The following is a 16,479-nucleotide window of genomic DNA, read 5'->3' on the forward strand; positions in this document are numbered from 1 at the left end:
GAAAGAGTTACGTGTCAGAGAAACAGTTGCAATAGAGTAAGAACATTGCTTTCATGGGGTACTTGGGATTTGGGGCAAGAATTGATCCCCAGCTCCATCTGGGGTGGTCAGGGAAGACCTCACAGTGGAGGTGGTGATCCCGGTGAACCCGAGTTCACCGCCTTCGATTTTTCAGAAGTCTCCCTGCCCGTCACTCATGGAAGTTCACGTGCACTGGGTTCTCCTTCTGTTTCCATCCCACCCTCAGAGGACGGCCGCTGTGTGACTGTGATGAGCTGCCGCACACTCCCACACGGCCAATTATGATTTATGCTTTAATCTCACACACTCCGGGCTCAAGCAAGCAAACCACTGCAGTAATGACACCATTTCTGCAACGGAGCTCTGATGCCAGTTTGGCGGAGGGCACTTTCATCTCAATGCTTCCCACCCCTGCTCCCTCCCCCACCAGGTTTCTTCGTAAAACCTCAGTCTCCCTCGAGAAAGCCGAAGCTCAAATAATGTTTCACCATAAGCTTCCAACTTGTAATACTTGCAGTGCCGAGGGCAGGAGCCCAGAGTTTTCCAAACTAAACAACACTGGCCCCGGTGGGCAGACCCCAGTTTCCCTGACTGTGCTACAAGGGGCTGGACCAGGCCGGGAGGGGAATATCAATCCACTGTCTTCGGGGGCTAGCAGGTGACCTAAACCCAGGAAGCCAGGTGTGAGACAGTGGGGGGCCCTCAGGGGCCTGGAGCCCCGTGTGGATGTCACAGCCAAAGGCAGCCAGATGACCTTTCAAAGGCTGAACCACTGGCCGTCATCAATCACCCCTCTCATTTCTGACTTTGTATCAACACATCTTCACATTTTACAATGAAACAAAGGTGAATACAAAGCTTGTCTACCCCACGAGGGAGCGTTCATGTTTGCTGAAAAGTCCCCTCTGCGGAGGTCTCCAAACTCTGCACTGAGAGTGAGACCTCAGTCAAGAGGTTCACTAGGGACTTCCCTGGTGGCGCAATGGTTAAGAATCCAACTGCCAATGCAGGGGACACAGGTTCGATCCCTAGTCCCGGGAAGATCCCACATGCCGCGGAGCAGCTAAGCCTGTGCGCCACAACTACTGAGCCCACGTGCCACGACTACTGAGCCCACGTGCCACAACTACTGAGCCCACATGCCACAACTACTGCAGCCCGAGTGCCTAGAGCCCGTGCTCTGCAACAAGAGAAGCCACTGCAGTGAGAAGCCCGCGCAGTGCAATGAAGAGTAGTCCCCGCTTGCCGCAACTAGAGAAAGCCTGTGCACAGCAACAAAGACCCAACGTAGCCAAAAACAAACAAACGAATAAAATAAGAGGTTCACGAGCCAGAAAGAGCACAGGCCTCTGAGTGAGTCCTGCTCTGTCCCAGGTATTGCCCTCATGAAGGCTCCAAGCCCAGAATGACTGCCCAGACCTCCGCCCATGAGCAGTGCCATGATTAAGGGCATCTGTCCTCGGCCAAAATAATAGAGTCAGGGAGGAAACAGCATTCACTCGCTGGGAGCAGTGTGGCCTCTTGGTGAGAGGCGTCCATTTGAACCCTCGTGATGTGCAGTCGTGGGACAATTCTGGACTGAAAATGTACTTACTGCATAAAACAGAAAGGTCGGCTCGCACCTCTCTCCGTATTTTTCGAGGACATCAAGACGGTCTGCCTCTGCCTAAAGGAAACAGGCTGTCAGCAGGTCGGGTGCAGGGACAGGATGGCGAGAGAACCGCGTGGGACACACACACCACACCCCCCATACAGAGCACGTGCACATCCATATCGCATGCGCACCACACACACACACACACACCAAACACACCAAACGCACATACTCCTCATACCCCACATACCACACACCGCATACATACCACACACCGCATACATACCACACACACATATACATACCACACACATATACATACCACACACATCCATACTACACACACATACATACTACACACACATACTACCAGCACACGCATACTGCTACACATGCACGCACATACGTTACGCATAATATACATACATCACACACACATATCACATCCTCCCACACACCACATACACACACAGCACACACGTGCACACACGTACATCACACACCACACACGTGCACACACGTACGTCACACGTGCACACACATACATCACACACGTGCACACACATACATCACACACGCACACACGCACACACGTACATCACACACACACACGTGACTGCCCTCCCCAGCTGGAGCCCTGGCTTGCTCTCTCTCACGCTCCTTCTGATGCCTTTCATCAGAATCTTAACAACTGCCAACATACAGGTAAAAAGTGCTGCCAGTGTAGTTTTCTGAGGAATAAAATAAGGAGGACGTGACAGTTTGTCCTGCCCCGGATCAAAGGAGCTCCACCACCAACATCCCACATCTGCCCCAAGTGGCAACCACAGAGGAAGGTCCTGAGCTCACCTCCGGGTCTGATAAAGCTCCGCACCCAGACCCCTCCTCCGCTCACTCCACAGAAGCCTCACAACCCACTCCCACGGGAGGAGGGCAAGCCCTGGGAGCCCAGCTTCTCGAGAGTTAACGTAAGGGAGAGTCTCGCCTGCGCTCACCGTCTCCGAGTCCCAACCCATGCAGCTCGTCCAGTGTCTCTTGCATGCTTCTCTGGAAGTGATTCCCGTTTCCATACACTGACCTGAGTAAACGTTTGCTGAAAGTTCCCCTTTAAGGAGCAAGGATAGAAATCTTAAACCCCGTGCTCTGGAAGTGAAACTTCAGGGTTCACAGTGGACACGAGCCAAGAGGGAGCGTTGGCCTTAAAGTGGCCGCACGCCTTCCCGGCTCCAGCATCAGGGGCAGCTGAGCCCACCGGGACTGTCGCGAGGCAGGGTGCGGGGGAGGCTTCCTCTCTACAGAAACCGGTATCAGCAAAAATATCCACAACGGATGCCTTGTCAATGATCTGAAAAAGGCCCCTCAAACTTCCTGTTCCTGTTTTTAAATTTTTAAGTTTTTTACAAGTTGTGTGACATTGTGCTGAGAGAGGACCTTACTAATGCAGAATGCAGAAGGTCCAGGCCGACCTCGATCCTCATCTTCTGGATGAAGCTCACCACGGGCTTGCAGGGGCCGCAGCAGCCTTGGTAGACGTCGACAACTGCGTGGAACCAAGAAGCAGGAGCACTCAGCAGGCACCAGCGCCCAGCACGTCAGGCAAAATTGATACCTGCCCATTCCAACCCCCGCCGACGGACATCTGTTTGCAGGGATATTTATTTCGTGGTTAAAGGGATTTATTATCCCAGCAGAGTATGAGCGAGTGTGGCAACACAGCTTTCCTTCATGAACGCAGTGTTCTGAATTCTAAACACAGTGAAGTGAGTATGGTGGAAAATCACTTACTTAACATGGATCCTTTGCCTTAAGGGACTTTCAGCTACATTCAGTGTCAGGCCTAGCACAGAGAAGCCCTCAGTACATATTTGAAATTGACCGAAACTATCTCTTCTAAAAGGAAGAGGTCACTGTAGGTGACCTATCAGCATGCAACCATCTCTTAGCTACTTTGGTAATAAACATACCATTAACCTTTCCTCCTGATGCATTGGAAGCCACTTGCTTTGGGTAAAGGAGAGTTTTATCTTTAAAACTTTATCAAATCAACATTATTCCCCTGGAAAGTGAACCTGAGAGAGACCTAGGTGGAAACTGGGGTGTCTTTTTCTGCTTTGGTCCCAGTCTCTGGAGTGTGGTGGGACTGGGTGTGAGGGACCCTCTTGTCTGATTGCACTAGACCCCGAGGCCTGTAAGAAGCTAAGCAGCGAAGCCAACACGTGTGCACCGGATACGCACCAGACCTGCCCAGCCCAGTCAGATGCAGCAAGTAAGTGCTAGATGGTGATGGACCGGTGGTCACATTTTAAGGAAGGATATCTTCCTAAAGACCTCAGCACTCAGAGCTCATGCCTGATCCACACAGGGGGTGTTTCTGTTCTGCAGTTAGAGTGCATCCTCATGGGGAGAGAATGTGGACACTGCTTATAAACTATCAGCCCTGCCAGTTTTAATAGCATGCAATTTGTGATTTTACTTTTTGAAGATTCACATTTCAAATTTTTCACATCACATGAGAACTGTTAATAAACCATGATATAAATTACCTTTTTTTTGGCCATGCCACACGGCTTGCGGGATCTTAGTTCCCCGATCAGAGATTGAACCCAGGTCCTCAGCAGTGAAAGATCAGAGTCCTAACCACTGTACCGCCAGGGAATTCCCTAAATTATCATTATTAAAATTAGCATAGACTCTGGCAGCACCGTCTTAACGCTGTACTGTAGGACTCAGGGGAGGAGGCTTCGCAGTGGAGAGGCGACTTGCATTGGGCATTGTGGAAATGCCAGGCTTGGACGGGCAGAGAGGGAGGCCATGGTGGGAAGCATGGTGGGAGAGTCCAGAGGCCGCTGCAGTTGGGTTGATCAGTGGTGGCAGAGATCACTGGAGGAGTGGGGAATGTGGGTTTGAAGAGTTCCATCCTGATTTACTAGGCAACGAGGGTTCACAGTAAGTTTTAGAAAGGAGAGAGAGTTAATATTTACTGAGCTACAAGAGAGCATCTGCACTTTGCTTTTCTCTCAAAAAATCCAGCAAGATAGGTATCATTATCCTACCATAGAAATGAGGAATGAAATAACCAACCCAAGGTAAAAAAATAAATAAATAAAAATTCTCAAGCAGTAAACCCGAGTTTTGGACCGAGGTTTGTCTGATGCCACAGCCTGTGCTCTTTCAATGACTCTGGGAAAGAAGATGCATGAATTCAACAGTATGGGTTAGTTCAGCCAAGCAACATAGTTTTGCAGAGAAAGTGAGAGCCAGGCTGGGTTTAAGAGGGACGAGGAAACCAGACACAGGGGTGGCTGTGTTGAGGGAGGGGAGAAACGAAGGAATCCCTGAGACTTTGAAAATGTAGTGGAAAGACTGGGTGTGGCAGTCCTGTGGGTGTGAGAAGGACCACCTTTGAGCCCGGCAGAGAGAAAGCACTGGGTGGAGGCAGGGAGAGAGCATCTGGGAAGGGAGGAAAGTGAACTAGATTCCAGACACGTTGCATTTCCAGTACCGGCCAGAGAGTCTAGGGCAAATAGCCCCAAAGTCAGCCAGACACCAGCAGAGGCCAGAGAGAAGGATCTGGTCCTCCTCAACATCCCGGTGGAGGATAAAGCTTCTTTGAGGCTCCTTTGAGGACAACAGCTTCACAGTTGAGGGATTTGGAGATTTCAGTAGACCACAGGAATGGGAGAGAAAGGCATTTGGGTGACTCCAGGAAAAAATCCTTGAAGAATTAGAGGATCCTGTATCCAGGCCCACCAAGGAGAACAGGTTCAAGCCCCGGCAGGAAAAAATTGGGACCCAATTAGCTGCCAGTCTCTATGCAGGGTTTGCATTGCTAGGTCAGCCTAGTCATTTGTACCAGCTTCCCATCTCCTCTTGCACTCCCTGGCTCTACGAGGAGTGGTGGTGACAAAGGCACACTTCCCACGGTTGTGGGAGAGAGGTGGCTGAGGACGGGAGAGGAAGTTATGAAGAGATTGACTCTGAAAGGCAGGAAGCAGAAAGAGAAGGAAGGAAAGGAATGGCAGAGAAAATGAAAAGGGAGGGGCGGGTGTGTGTACATCTGAATAGACTTTCGCACGTTTGAAAGCAGATGGAAGTGAACCAGCAGAAGACCAGAGCTCCAAGATGGTGGCTGACCTTGGAAGCAAATCCCTGCTGGTTCCAGAAAGAGGGAAGAGCCCGAGTTCCTGGTGACTGCTTTGATGAAGAGGGGCGGACGAGCCCCTGCTGCCTTAGGTCCACACAGTTCCCTCGTGTCGTGCTTCGAGCAGGACTCGACAAAGTCCACACTCAATAGGTTAGGGTGCCTGGAACGTGGCCCATCCTCCAAAAATGAGGAGCTGGTGGCTTTCTTACTGTTGTTAAAGAAATAGAAGTCATGGTGGTTTTGCCCTGGAGCCATGTTCCGGCTGCACGCAAGGCACATGGACAACATAGTTAAGACCTGGCACCATCAACAAAGCCTTGTAATCCCTCAAGTAGTAGAGTGTGGCCAGACTCACACCCACATCCTGGATCAATGGAACCGCATTTATTAAGAGCCCACTCGGCCCGGGCCTGGACACGTCTGCTCCTGATGGACATGAAAAAGACAATGGCCCGGTGCTAGAGTCTGGGGGAAGGCATGGAATGCCTACCTTCACAGGGGCCACACCAGGTTGGGTGTGTGCTGGGGGTTCAGACAGAGACACCAGGCGGAAGTGACCACACAGAGGTTCAGGAAAGACTTCATGCCAGGAGGCTGCTTTAGGACTGCCTGGGGATGAGAAAGGTTTCTACAGGTTGTAGGGGGGTCATGATATTTCAGGTAGTAGGAAAAACGTGGATACAAGTGAAGAAGCGGGGAAACTTGTGGCATATGTTCGGGAAACAGGTTGGAGCCAAGGACAAACCTCAGGGGACAGTGGGTGAAGGGGCTGGAGGGATGGGGGAGGGGGGCTTGAGTCCTGAAGTCACGGGTGCAGGCGCGGCGGTGGAGAGAGATGAGAGCAGATACCAGCTGACCGAGCAGGTGTATTTATAGAGAGACCTGAGCAGACACAGAAATGGAGCCCAGAGATCTCTAGAGGAAAAGAAACAGAGAAAGGAAGAGTTGGGATGCAGCTGTGCTGGGCAGCCTCTAAGATGCCACTAGTGAGCCCTGCCTCCTGGGATTCAAGCCTTTGTGTAATCCTCTGCCTTTGAGTGCAGGCTCCACCCAGGGTGAACAGAACAGGGCAAAAACAATGGGATGTTACTTTTGAGATTAGGTTACAAAAAGGCTGTGACTTTCGTATCTCTCTCTCTCTCTCTCTCTCTCTCTCTCTCTCTCTCTCTCTCCTTTCCTCCCTCCCTGAGCCCTGCTTTGGGGGAAGAAAGAAGCTACCATGTTGTGAGTAGCCTTATGGAGTAGTTGACGGCAAGAAACTGATGTCTCTGGTGAACAGCTAGCAAGGACCTAGGTCCTGCCAATGGCCACAGGAATGGGCTTGGAAGTGACCTTCTAAGATCTGCCAAAGCCAAATGACTGAGCTTGGAAGTAAATCTGACTCAGCTGAGCCTTGACATTCTCTGTGTGACTCCTTAGCTGCAGCCTTGGGAGAGACTCCAAGTCAAAGGCACCCAGCTAAGCAACCCCCGGATTCTGGATCCACAGAAACCATAGGATAATACATGTTTAGTGTTATAAAGCACTACGTTTGGGGGTAAATTGTTGCTCAGCAATAGATAATTGATACAAGGATGACAGCGACAAGGAGGCCCAGTGACAGTGGCTTTGCTGTTTCCTACTGACTGTGCAGCCCCTGGTTCCACTTGCTTGGGTTGCCTGTCTCTCCTTCCAGCACTTGAGTTCTGAGAGATCCCGTATTCCTTTCAGTACCTTCCCCTTTTATGCCTCAGGTAATTAGAAGAGGTTTCTGTTGCTTAACACCAAACAAGCCCTGAGTATGACTAACCATAATCTAAAACAAGGGAACCCTGCTATCCGGCAGTACTGACTAGTTTCCTGAACTGAACTCATAGATGTTCAAGTCAGATATGTATTTAAACACAAAGAAATTACCTGGTTCTTTATTTATGAAACTCGAGGTTATAGGAAAATGATGCTCTTTGCCGTTTTCTCTTCACGGTTCAATATGTCATTTGGCAACTTTGAAAAGGATGGGTCTAAAAAATTATCTTAAATTACCAGTTAGTCCTTTGGAACTGAGCATTTCCTCCCAAAGTTCCTGGGTACTGATGTTGACCTAGCATCAAAGAGAAACAAACGCTGTATATTACTGAGGGTGCCGATGGGGAGACAATTTTATGTATTCATTTGCTCCTATTCATTTGCTCCTATTGTTCTCTCTCGCTTTTGCGCTCTCTCTCCATGAAATACTTACAAATACAGCTCAAGCTGTCATCTTTTGCCAATCCTCTCTTCTCTTTTCTCTCTCCTCCTGCCTCCACCCCCAAGAATAACCACTATCCTAAGAAAATCTCATTTAAAAATTTTTTTAACTTGTTACTTGTCCAAAACACTATATAAAATTGTTTCGTGTCCCTAAATATGCATAAATGGTATCATACTAAAGATATCCTTTTTCAATTTGTGTTTTTACTCAACATTAATTTTTATTTTTAATTTATTTATTTTTATTTTTGGCTGCATTGGGTCCTCGCCACTGCGTGCGGGCCCCCTCCAGCCGCGGCACAAGGGCTTCTCACTGCTGTGGCCTCTCCCGCTGCGGAGCACGGGCTCCAAGCCCGCGGGCCTCAGTAGCCGTGGCTCGCGGGCCTTAGAGCGCAGGCTCAGCAGTTGTGGTACACGGGCACAGCTGCTCCGCGGCACGTGGGATCCCCCCGGGCCAGGGCCCGAACCCGTGTCCCCCGCGTCGGCAGGCAGGTTCCCAACCACTGCGCCACCGGGGAGGCCCAACAGTAAATTCTGACATTTATCTGTATCTACGTACAGAGAGGTACTCATTGTTTTTTGGCTTTTTATACATTTTATCGAGCTATAAATTATAAATAGTGAGATACACAGAACTAAATTGCTACGAATCAGTGAGTTTTGACAAATGCACACATCCAGGTAACCACACTCCTATCACAATTCAGAACATTCCATCTCCCAGAAAGTTCCCTCCTTTCTCCTCCCGGTCACTCCGCAGTCCTCATCCCAGGGAAACACTCATCTGCTTTCCGTCGTAATAAGTTCATTTTGCCCATCCTAGAACTTCATATAAGTGAAATAGTACAGCATGTCTTATTTTGCACTGGCCTCTTTGGCTCAGCATATTTTGGGGGTTCATCTGTGTGGTTTGTTCGGCACCCTCAGTGGTTTGTTCATTTTTATTCCTGAGCATGTTCCATTGTATGACAACATCACAAACTGCTTGATAGAGAGTTTGGAGCTCTTATGAATAAAGACTTGGGAACATTCTTGTTAAATCTTTTTGTGTTCATGTTCTCATTTGTCTTTGGTAGGTAAATACCTAGGAATTAAATTGCTGGGACATAGGGTAAGTAAGTATTCAGTTTAATAGGAAACTGCCAGTGTTTTTCCTAAAGTGCTTGAACCATTTTAAACTTCTATCAGCAAAGTATAAGAGCTCTGGTTGCTCCACATTCTCACCAAAATTTGGTGCTGTCAGGCTTTGAAATTTTAGCCACGCTAATGGTGATGTAGTGGTATCTCAATGTGGCTTTCATTTCTTTTCTCTGATGACTAATGGTATTGAGCACTATTTAATGGGCTTATCAGTCATTTGTATATCTTCTGTGAGAAGTGTCCATTTCCTTAAATTGGATTGTTGGCCAATTTAAAGTATATTATTAGATTATATATACTTTTGGTGGGGGACAAATTCTTGTCAGAAATATGTATTATAAAAAATTTCTCTCCAAGTTTGAGGTTGGCCTATTAATTTCCTTAACAGTTTTTGTTGAGCAGAAGTTTTTAATATTGGTGAAGTCAAACTGATCAAATTTTAGTTTTATGGTTAAGGCTACTATGTCCTTCTTAGGAAACCTTTCCTCAAAGTCATAAAGATGCTCTCCTATTTTCTTCTGGAAGCTTTATAATTTAGGCTTTCACATTTAAGCCTGTGGGCCATTTGAAATTAATTTTTGTCTACGTTGTGAGGGAAGGATTGGGGTTAATTTTTTTTTTCGTGTGTAGGTATAGTTGTTTCTGCAGAAGTTGCTGAAGAAAATTTATTTCCCTATTAAATTGCTTTGGCACCTTTGCTGAAAACCAGTTGATTGCATAAGTATGGGATTATTTTGGACTTTATTCTGTTTTATTGACCTATTTATTCTTATGCCAGTACTATACTATTTTGATTACTGTAGCTTTATGATAAGTCTTGGAATCAGGCCGTGTAAGACTTCCATATGTGTTTTTCTTTTTCAAGATTGTTTTGGCTACTCTAGCTCCTTTACATTTTCATATACATTTCAGAACCAGCTTGTCAATTTCTGCAGTTATTTTAATTGGGATTGCATTGAATCTATGGATCGATTTGGGATAAAACTGAAATCTTAACAAGACTGAGTCTTCCAGTACATGAACATCATGTTTCTTAACACTTATTAAACAGTCCTTAATTTTTCACAGCAACGTTTCATAGTTTTTGGTGTGTATGTTTTGCACATCTTTTGTTAAATATATCCCAACATCTACATCCTAAGTAATTAACAGTTGCATTTATTGCCATTTCTTCACATTTTTCTCTTATCTATCTACAAAATATTTTGGTTTATATCAGAAATGAGAATCAAAGAAATACATATTATAAATAGTACATTATTAATAGTGTACATTTTTGTATAATGTTTTTACTTGGAAACAATTTCAAACTTACAGAAAATTTGCAAGTACAGTGTAAATAACTTTTTCCTGAACTATTTGAAAGTAAATTACTAACTTGATTTCCTGTTATCCCCGAACACATTATTCAACATAGCCACAGTACAATCATCAAAGTCAAAAAATAAACACTGATATATTATTACTATCTAATCCCCAGACCCCATTCAAGTTTTACCAATCATCCCAATAATGTCCGGAATAGCAAAGGACCTAAACAGAATCATGTGCTGGATTTATTTGTCAAGTCTCTTCAGTCTGTCTTAGTCTGTAACAGTTCTTCAGCTGTTCTTTGATTTTCATGACCTTGATACTTGTGAAGACTACAGGAGGGTTATTTTGTAGAATGTCCCTCAGTTTGGGTGTGTTTGGTGTTTCCTCCTGGTTAGAAGCAGGCTGTGCATCTTTGGATTGGTTGGAATGGTTGAATTGGTTAGAACTGATTGGATTAGTTGGAACTGATTGGGATTAGTTGACACTAGTTGGATTGGTTAGAACTGGTTGGATTAGTTGGAACTGGTTGGATTGGCTGGAGTTAGTTGGATTGGTTAGAACTGGTTGGGGTTGGTCAGAACTGGTTGGCTTGGTTGGAATTAGTTGGATTAGTTGGAACTGGTTGGATTGGTTGGAATTAGTTGGATTAGTTGGAACTGGCTGGATTAGGTGGAATTGGTTGGGTCGGAATTAGTTGGATCAGTTGGAACTGGTTGGATCGGTTGGATTGCTTGGAATTAGTTGGATTGGTTGGAACTGGCTGGATTAGTTGGAACTGGTTGGATTGGCTGGAATTAGTTGGATTGGTTAGAGCTGGTTGGAATTGGTCAGAACTGGCTGGATTAGCTGGAACTAGTTGGATTGGTTGGAGTGTCAGAATCAGAAGAATGTTCTCTCATTGCATCCTATCAGGTGACACACACTGTTGATCTGCCCCCTTACTGATGATGTGCACTTTGATCACTTGATTAAGGTGGTCTGTCAGGCTTCTGCACTGTGAAATTATTCTCTTTCCCTCTGTAATTAATAAGTTTTTGTGGAGAGCTGCTTTGAAAATATATAAATTAAAAGACCATGACAATTACCGCTCATTGTTAACAGAGGTATGCTAAGGTGTTTGTCTCTTTAAAAGGGCTGGAAACATGTAACATCTGCAAATCCTCCGTTAAAGATCCATCTTTCTAAATAATTCATGCTTCCATACACTTTTTGTTTCTATGAAAAAAAAAGAAAGAAAAAACAGAAAAGTCTTCATGATGCCTTACATGCCGTAAGAGAGTTGGATTGGTGTCATCCTGAGCCCACGACTATAGTCCTGAGGAAAATGATAGAACTCAGGAGTCCTCGCCCTCTCTCTCATAACAGTCACTTTCAGAGACTCAGCTGTCAGTCAGTGACAACTCTCTGTGGTGCACCCCCATCGTGGACTGAGCCACACCAGGGCCAGGACTCTGGATAGCTGAAGAACCTCACTCCTAGGAGCAGCGCAGGAACAGAGAGGTATGGGAAATACCTGGACCTTGAGAAATCCTACATGAGGTAGAGAATGAATGGCGAATGTGTGGCACCTTTTGACCACACTGTCTCTTGATATCCTGCAATTCCAGTCTTAGTCACAGAAGGAACCCTAAATAGCCTTACCCAGAGACAGAACAGGGTTCCTGGGTTGGCAGACCCTAGAGCACTGCTTTCAAGGAGTTGACCTGGTAGACAGGCAACGCTTACACAGATGCTTCAGTGCATAGCGCCCCCCCCCCCCGACCTCAGCAAATGGGAGCACTTCCTTTGAGGACCGCAGTGAACTCAGAGCTCTGGGGAATATGCGTGGAAAAAGAATTGGTGAAAAATGCTATTACTCTCAAAGGGAATATAAGGTATAGACACAAGAAAAGACAGTCGTATGGGGCAAAAATCTTAGAGCCACAACAGACAGCATGCAGACCAGCCTGGAAATGTCTAAAGGAGTCTCATCATAACAACTCTGCTGGTTATGTATTATCCGTCCTGTTTACATAAAGAACATGGAGGCTCAGAGAGGTTGAGGAAATCATTCACAGCAATAAGTGGTAGGAAGAGGCACTTAGAATTGACTTACAGACAGAATGCAGACAGAGGAAAAGTTTTATAACTCTAGAGTACTAGAATATCAATACTAGAAGGCCCTTAGGGATAATTCACCCAACATCCTCATTCCACAGATGAGCAAGCTATAGCCCAGAGAGGTTATGTGATTTATCCAAAGTCCCAGAGTTGGCTAAGAGAAGAGGTAAGAACTACATCAAGTCTTCGACTTCCAGTCCGAAGATCTTCCCTTCCCCCCCCCACCCCGCCCCCTGCACACTATCCTCAGCCTGACATTGCTTTCTCCCTTTTAAAAATCACTAGGCTTTTGAAATTCACATGTAAAGTGCTGGTGCCACAGAGAACAATAAAGGAGAAATCAGATGACTCAACACCACTGCCGCTCTACTCTCCAAGAAGTGCCTAGAGCCTGAGCACCTACCCTGATGGACTGAACTGACTATGAGACATTTTAAAGTTTGCTTTCAAAGGTATCCATATTATGCATCATCCAGATGATCTTATGATAAAGCCCTCCCTTCCGCTGCCAGGACCCATGCCTGCATCACTTTAGAGTCAACCACCACTTACTGTCCAGGACCAGGGAATAAAAGAGCAGACCCTGGCTTATGGAATCACTTATCACAGGCACAAATGAAGTAAGGCACTCTATAATGAAAGTGTAGCGCACAAAATATCAAAACATATTACTTGAATAAGCGAATGATTTTAGAGAGTAGTGGTGGGAGAACTGAGTCTGCAGAGAGGGCATAGTTACAGACACATGGCCAAACTCAAAAGAACCGATACCATATTCTCTCAGCAAGCCACAATTATACTTCAACAAAAAAAGATGTCAACATCGAATTATACTGATTCATATTTTCTTGTTTTTTTAGTTTTACGTTAATTCATGTTTGAGTTTTATGGTTGCATAAGCACTATAAGCATAAACAGCTTACACTCAAGTTTATGTGTGTTTATATTTCAGTGCACAAAAAATTTGTCATCACTAGAGATCCAAGATAAAGGTTTTTTTTTCCCCCCTTTAAGATGGAAGGTACAATATTCAAGTTTGAGAACGCTGTCTGTCACATACTACTGGCAAACAATATCAATTTTTTTTTTTTTTTTTTTTTTTTTTTTCTGGTCCGGGGTGTCACGGGGGTATTTATTTGCAAGCTCACATTTTCAAGAGAAGGGTTGTATGTTGGGAAAGCTTTGTTCGTACATTTCAGTTTTAAAAGGTGGAATCCAGGCCTTCCTTTTTTAAGCGGTACGCGGGTCTTTCACCGTTGTGGTCTGTCTTGTTGCGGAGTACAGAATGCAGACGCGCAAGCTCAGCGGCCATGGTTGAGGGGCCCAGCTGCTCCGCTGCATGCGGGATCTTCCTGGACCGGGGCAGGAATCCGCGTTCCCTGTATCGGCAGGCGGACTCTCAACCACTGCGCCACCAGGGAAGCCCACAATATCTTTTCTATACTCCACTTCCCGCTCCACACCATCCTCCTCGCACCCCAACCCCAGTCAAGTGCTGGAAGGAAGCTCCTCTTTGAGGCTTACCTGCAGGGCCATTTCCTTCTTGCTCCCCATGGCACTGCAAAGAAGACAGAAGCTCTGTTACTGACAAAACGCTGCGCTGATCAGCAAGCCGAGACCCTCCTTCAGACAAAGCCCCCCCGCCCCTTTAAGTTAGAGAGGCAGCAAATAAACGCAATGATGCAAAATGAACACCCCACGGGAGAAGCAGAGCTTGCGGCCCGCGGGCTCATGACTCGCCGTAAGATTTTCTGCGGATTTGCGGAGCCCCTTTCCCGACCCGGAGCTGGCCAAGGGGTACGCGCAGAGGCCAGAGTACGGGCTCCGGGGCCACGCAGCCCGTCAGGTATCCGAGCGCCTGCCGAGGAATTCGGATGGAAAAAGTCTACAGAACCCTGCTATCCCTACTGTTCCAATTTATTCCTGGGAAACTGAGTCACTGCAAACAGATACACCGTCCTCAACCTACAGCGAGAGTTTCCAACAAAATTCGCTGCGACCCAGCCACGGTCGTCATGGCAACACAGCGCTGGCCTAAGGCCGCCAAGAAATAAACAGGAGTACCCATAAGCCACGCCTACTCTGAGCCCAGCGGAAAGGCAGGAGGGTGTCCCGCCCCTTGCTGTCAGAATTGGACTGTAGGAGCACTTTCATTGGCTAAAGAGTTTGTCACTGTCTGGGGCATTTGAACCCACCAAGCAAAGACCCGGTGCATCCATGTACTGTAGAGTTGCATCCTCGAATCCCTGCATCCCTTCTGTCCCACCAGGACTGGCATGCAGCTTTTCTATTGCTACTTAATACATGCCGGGCAGGGGTGGCTCCAGGTTCTGAGGGATAGGAAGAGGTTCCCTTTAAGACAAAGAATACAAAATTACAAATTCAAAATTAAGTATGAAAGTCAAGTGGAGCAAATAGAAAACAAGTACAAACCTGTTGTAAATGATCTGCACCAATTAAAAGACGGAAATTGTCAAAGGATAAAACAACAAGGCCCAACTGTATGTTGTATACAAGAAATCCACTTTAAATATAAAAACACAGGTTTAAAAGTTTAAAAAAAAAGACACTTAAAAGTAAAGTAAAGGGGTGGAGAAAGCTATGCCATGCTAACACTAATCAAAAGACAGCTGGAGTACCTATATTAATTTCAGGCAAAGCAGATTTCAGAACAAGGAAATGTATCAGGGATAAAGAGAGGGCACTACATAATGTTAAAGGGATCAGTTCTCCAGGAAGACATAACAATACTTACTGTGTATGCACCTAACAGCAGAGCATCCAAATACGAGGCAAAAACTGTTTGAACTGCCAAGAAAAAATAGATCAACTCACTATTATAATTGAAGACTTCAACACCACATCTTTAGGAATGAGTAGATCCAGCAGGCAGATAATGAGCAAGGATATAGTTGAACTGAGCAAACAATGTCAGCCAACCTGATCTAATTGACATCTATACAATACTTCCTGTAAACAGCAGAATACAGATTCTTCTCAAGTTCACACGGAACATTCACCAAGATAGGCCACATGCCACGTCATCAAAATACCTTAACAAATTTAAAAGAATAGAAATCATACAGAGTATATCCTCAGACCACAATGGAATTAAGCTAGAAATCAATAATAGCTGGTGAAAGACATCTAAAAGATTTATATAAATGGAGAGATATTCCATGTTTGTGGAGAGGAAGAATCAACATTTTTAGATGTGATCTATAGATTAAACACAGTTTCAGTCAAAATCCCAGCAAGCTATTTTGTAGATAACAACAAACTAATTCTAGATTTTATATGAAAAGATAAGGGACAAAGAATAGTCAGCACAACAGTGAAGAACAACAAAGTTGGAGAACTGACAGTATTGGACTTCAAGACTTACCATTAAGCTACAATAAGCAAGACAGCATTTTAGTGAAAGAATAGATACATAGATCAATGGAATAGAATAAAAAGTGCAGAAAAAGACCTGTACAAATGTAGTCAACTGATCTTTGACAAAGGGGTAAAGGAAAGTGATTGTAGAAAGAATAGTCTTTTCAAAAAATGGTGCTGGAATAATTGGACATCCATTTGCAAAAAAAATCTGGACATAGACCTTACACTTTTCACAAAAATTGACTCAAAATGGATCATAGACATAAATATAAAATGGAAAACCATAAAACTTGAGACGAAAACAAAGGAGAAAATCTAGGTGAACTTGGGTTTGGCAATGACTTTTTAAGACACAACATCAAAAGAATGATCCATGAAAGAAAAAATTTATAAGTTAGATTTTATTAAAATTAAAAACTTGTGCTCTTCAAAAGACTGTTAAGAGAATGGAAAGACAAGGGGGGAAATATTTGCAAAACGCATATCTGATAAGGGACTTGTATCCAAAATATACAAAACTCAACAATACGAAAACAACCCAGGCTTCCCTGGTGGT

At 45.4% G+C, this 16,479-nt stretch overlaps 1 protein-coding gene across 1 annotated transcript in view; it reads right to left on the reverse strand.

Moving 5' to 3' along the window:
- Positions 1-14,522, reverse strand: part of NME9 (NME/NM23 family member 9) — a 24,670-nt gene extending 10,148 nt beyond the window's left edge. Inside the window, exons 1-5 of the mRNA XM_007464356.1 lie at positions 14,508-14,522; positions 14,067-14,100; positions 7,782-7,839; positions 3,052-3,155; positions 1,616-1,687 (exon numbers count right to left, since the gene is read on the reverse strand). Coding sequence (XP_007464418.1) covers positions 1,616-1,687; positions 3,052-3,155; positions 7,782-7,839; positions 14,067-14,096 — 264 coding nt within the window. The 5' untranslated portion in view covers positions 14,097-14,100; positions 14,508-14,522. The remainder of the gene's footprint in view (positions 1-1,615; positions 1,688-3,051; positions 3,156-7,781; positions 7,840-14,066; positions 14,101-14,507) is intronic.
- Positions 14,523-16,479: the final 1,957 nt, after the last annotated feature.

The sequence above is a fragment of the Lipotes vexillifer genome, unplaced genomic scaffold (assembly GCF_000442215.2).
Source record: "Lipotes vexillifer unplaced genomic scaffold, Lipotes_vexillifer_v1.1 scaffold957, whole genome shotgun sequence".
NCBI classification, from domain to species: Eukaryota; Metazoa; Chordata; class Mammalia; order Artiodactyla; family Lipotidae; genus Lipotes; species Lipotes vexillifer.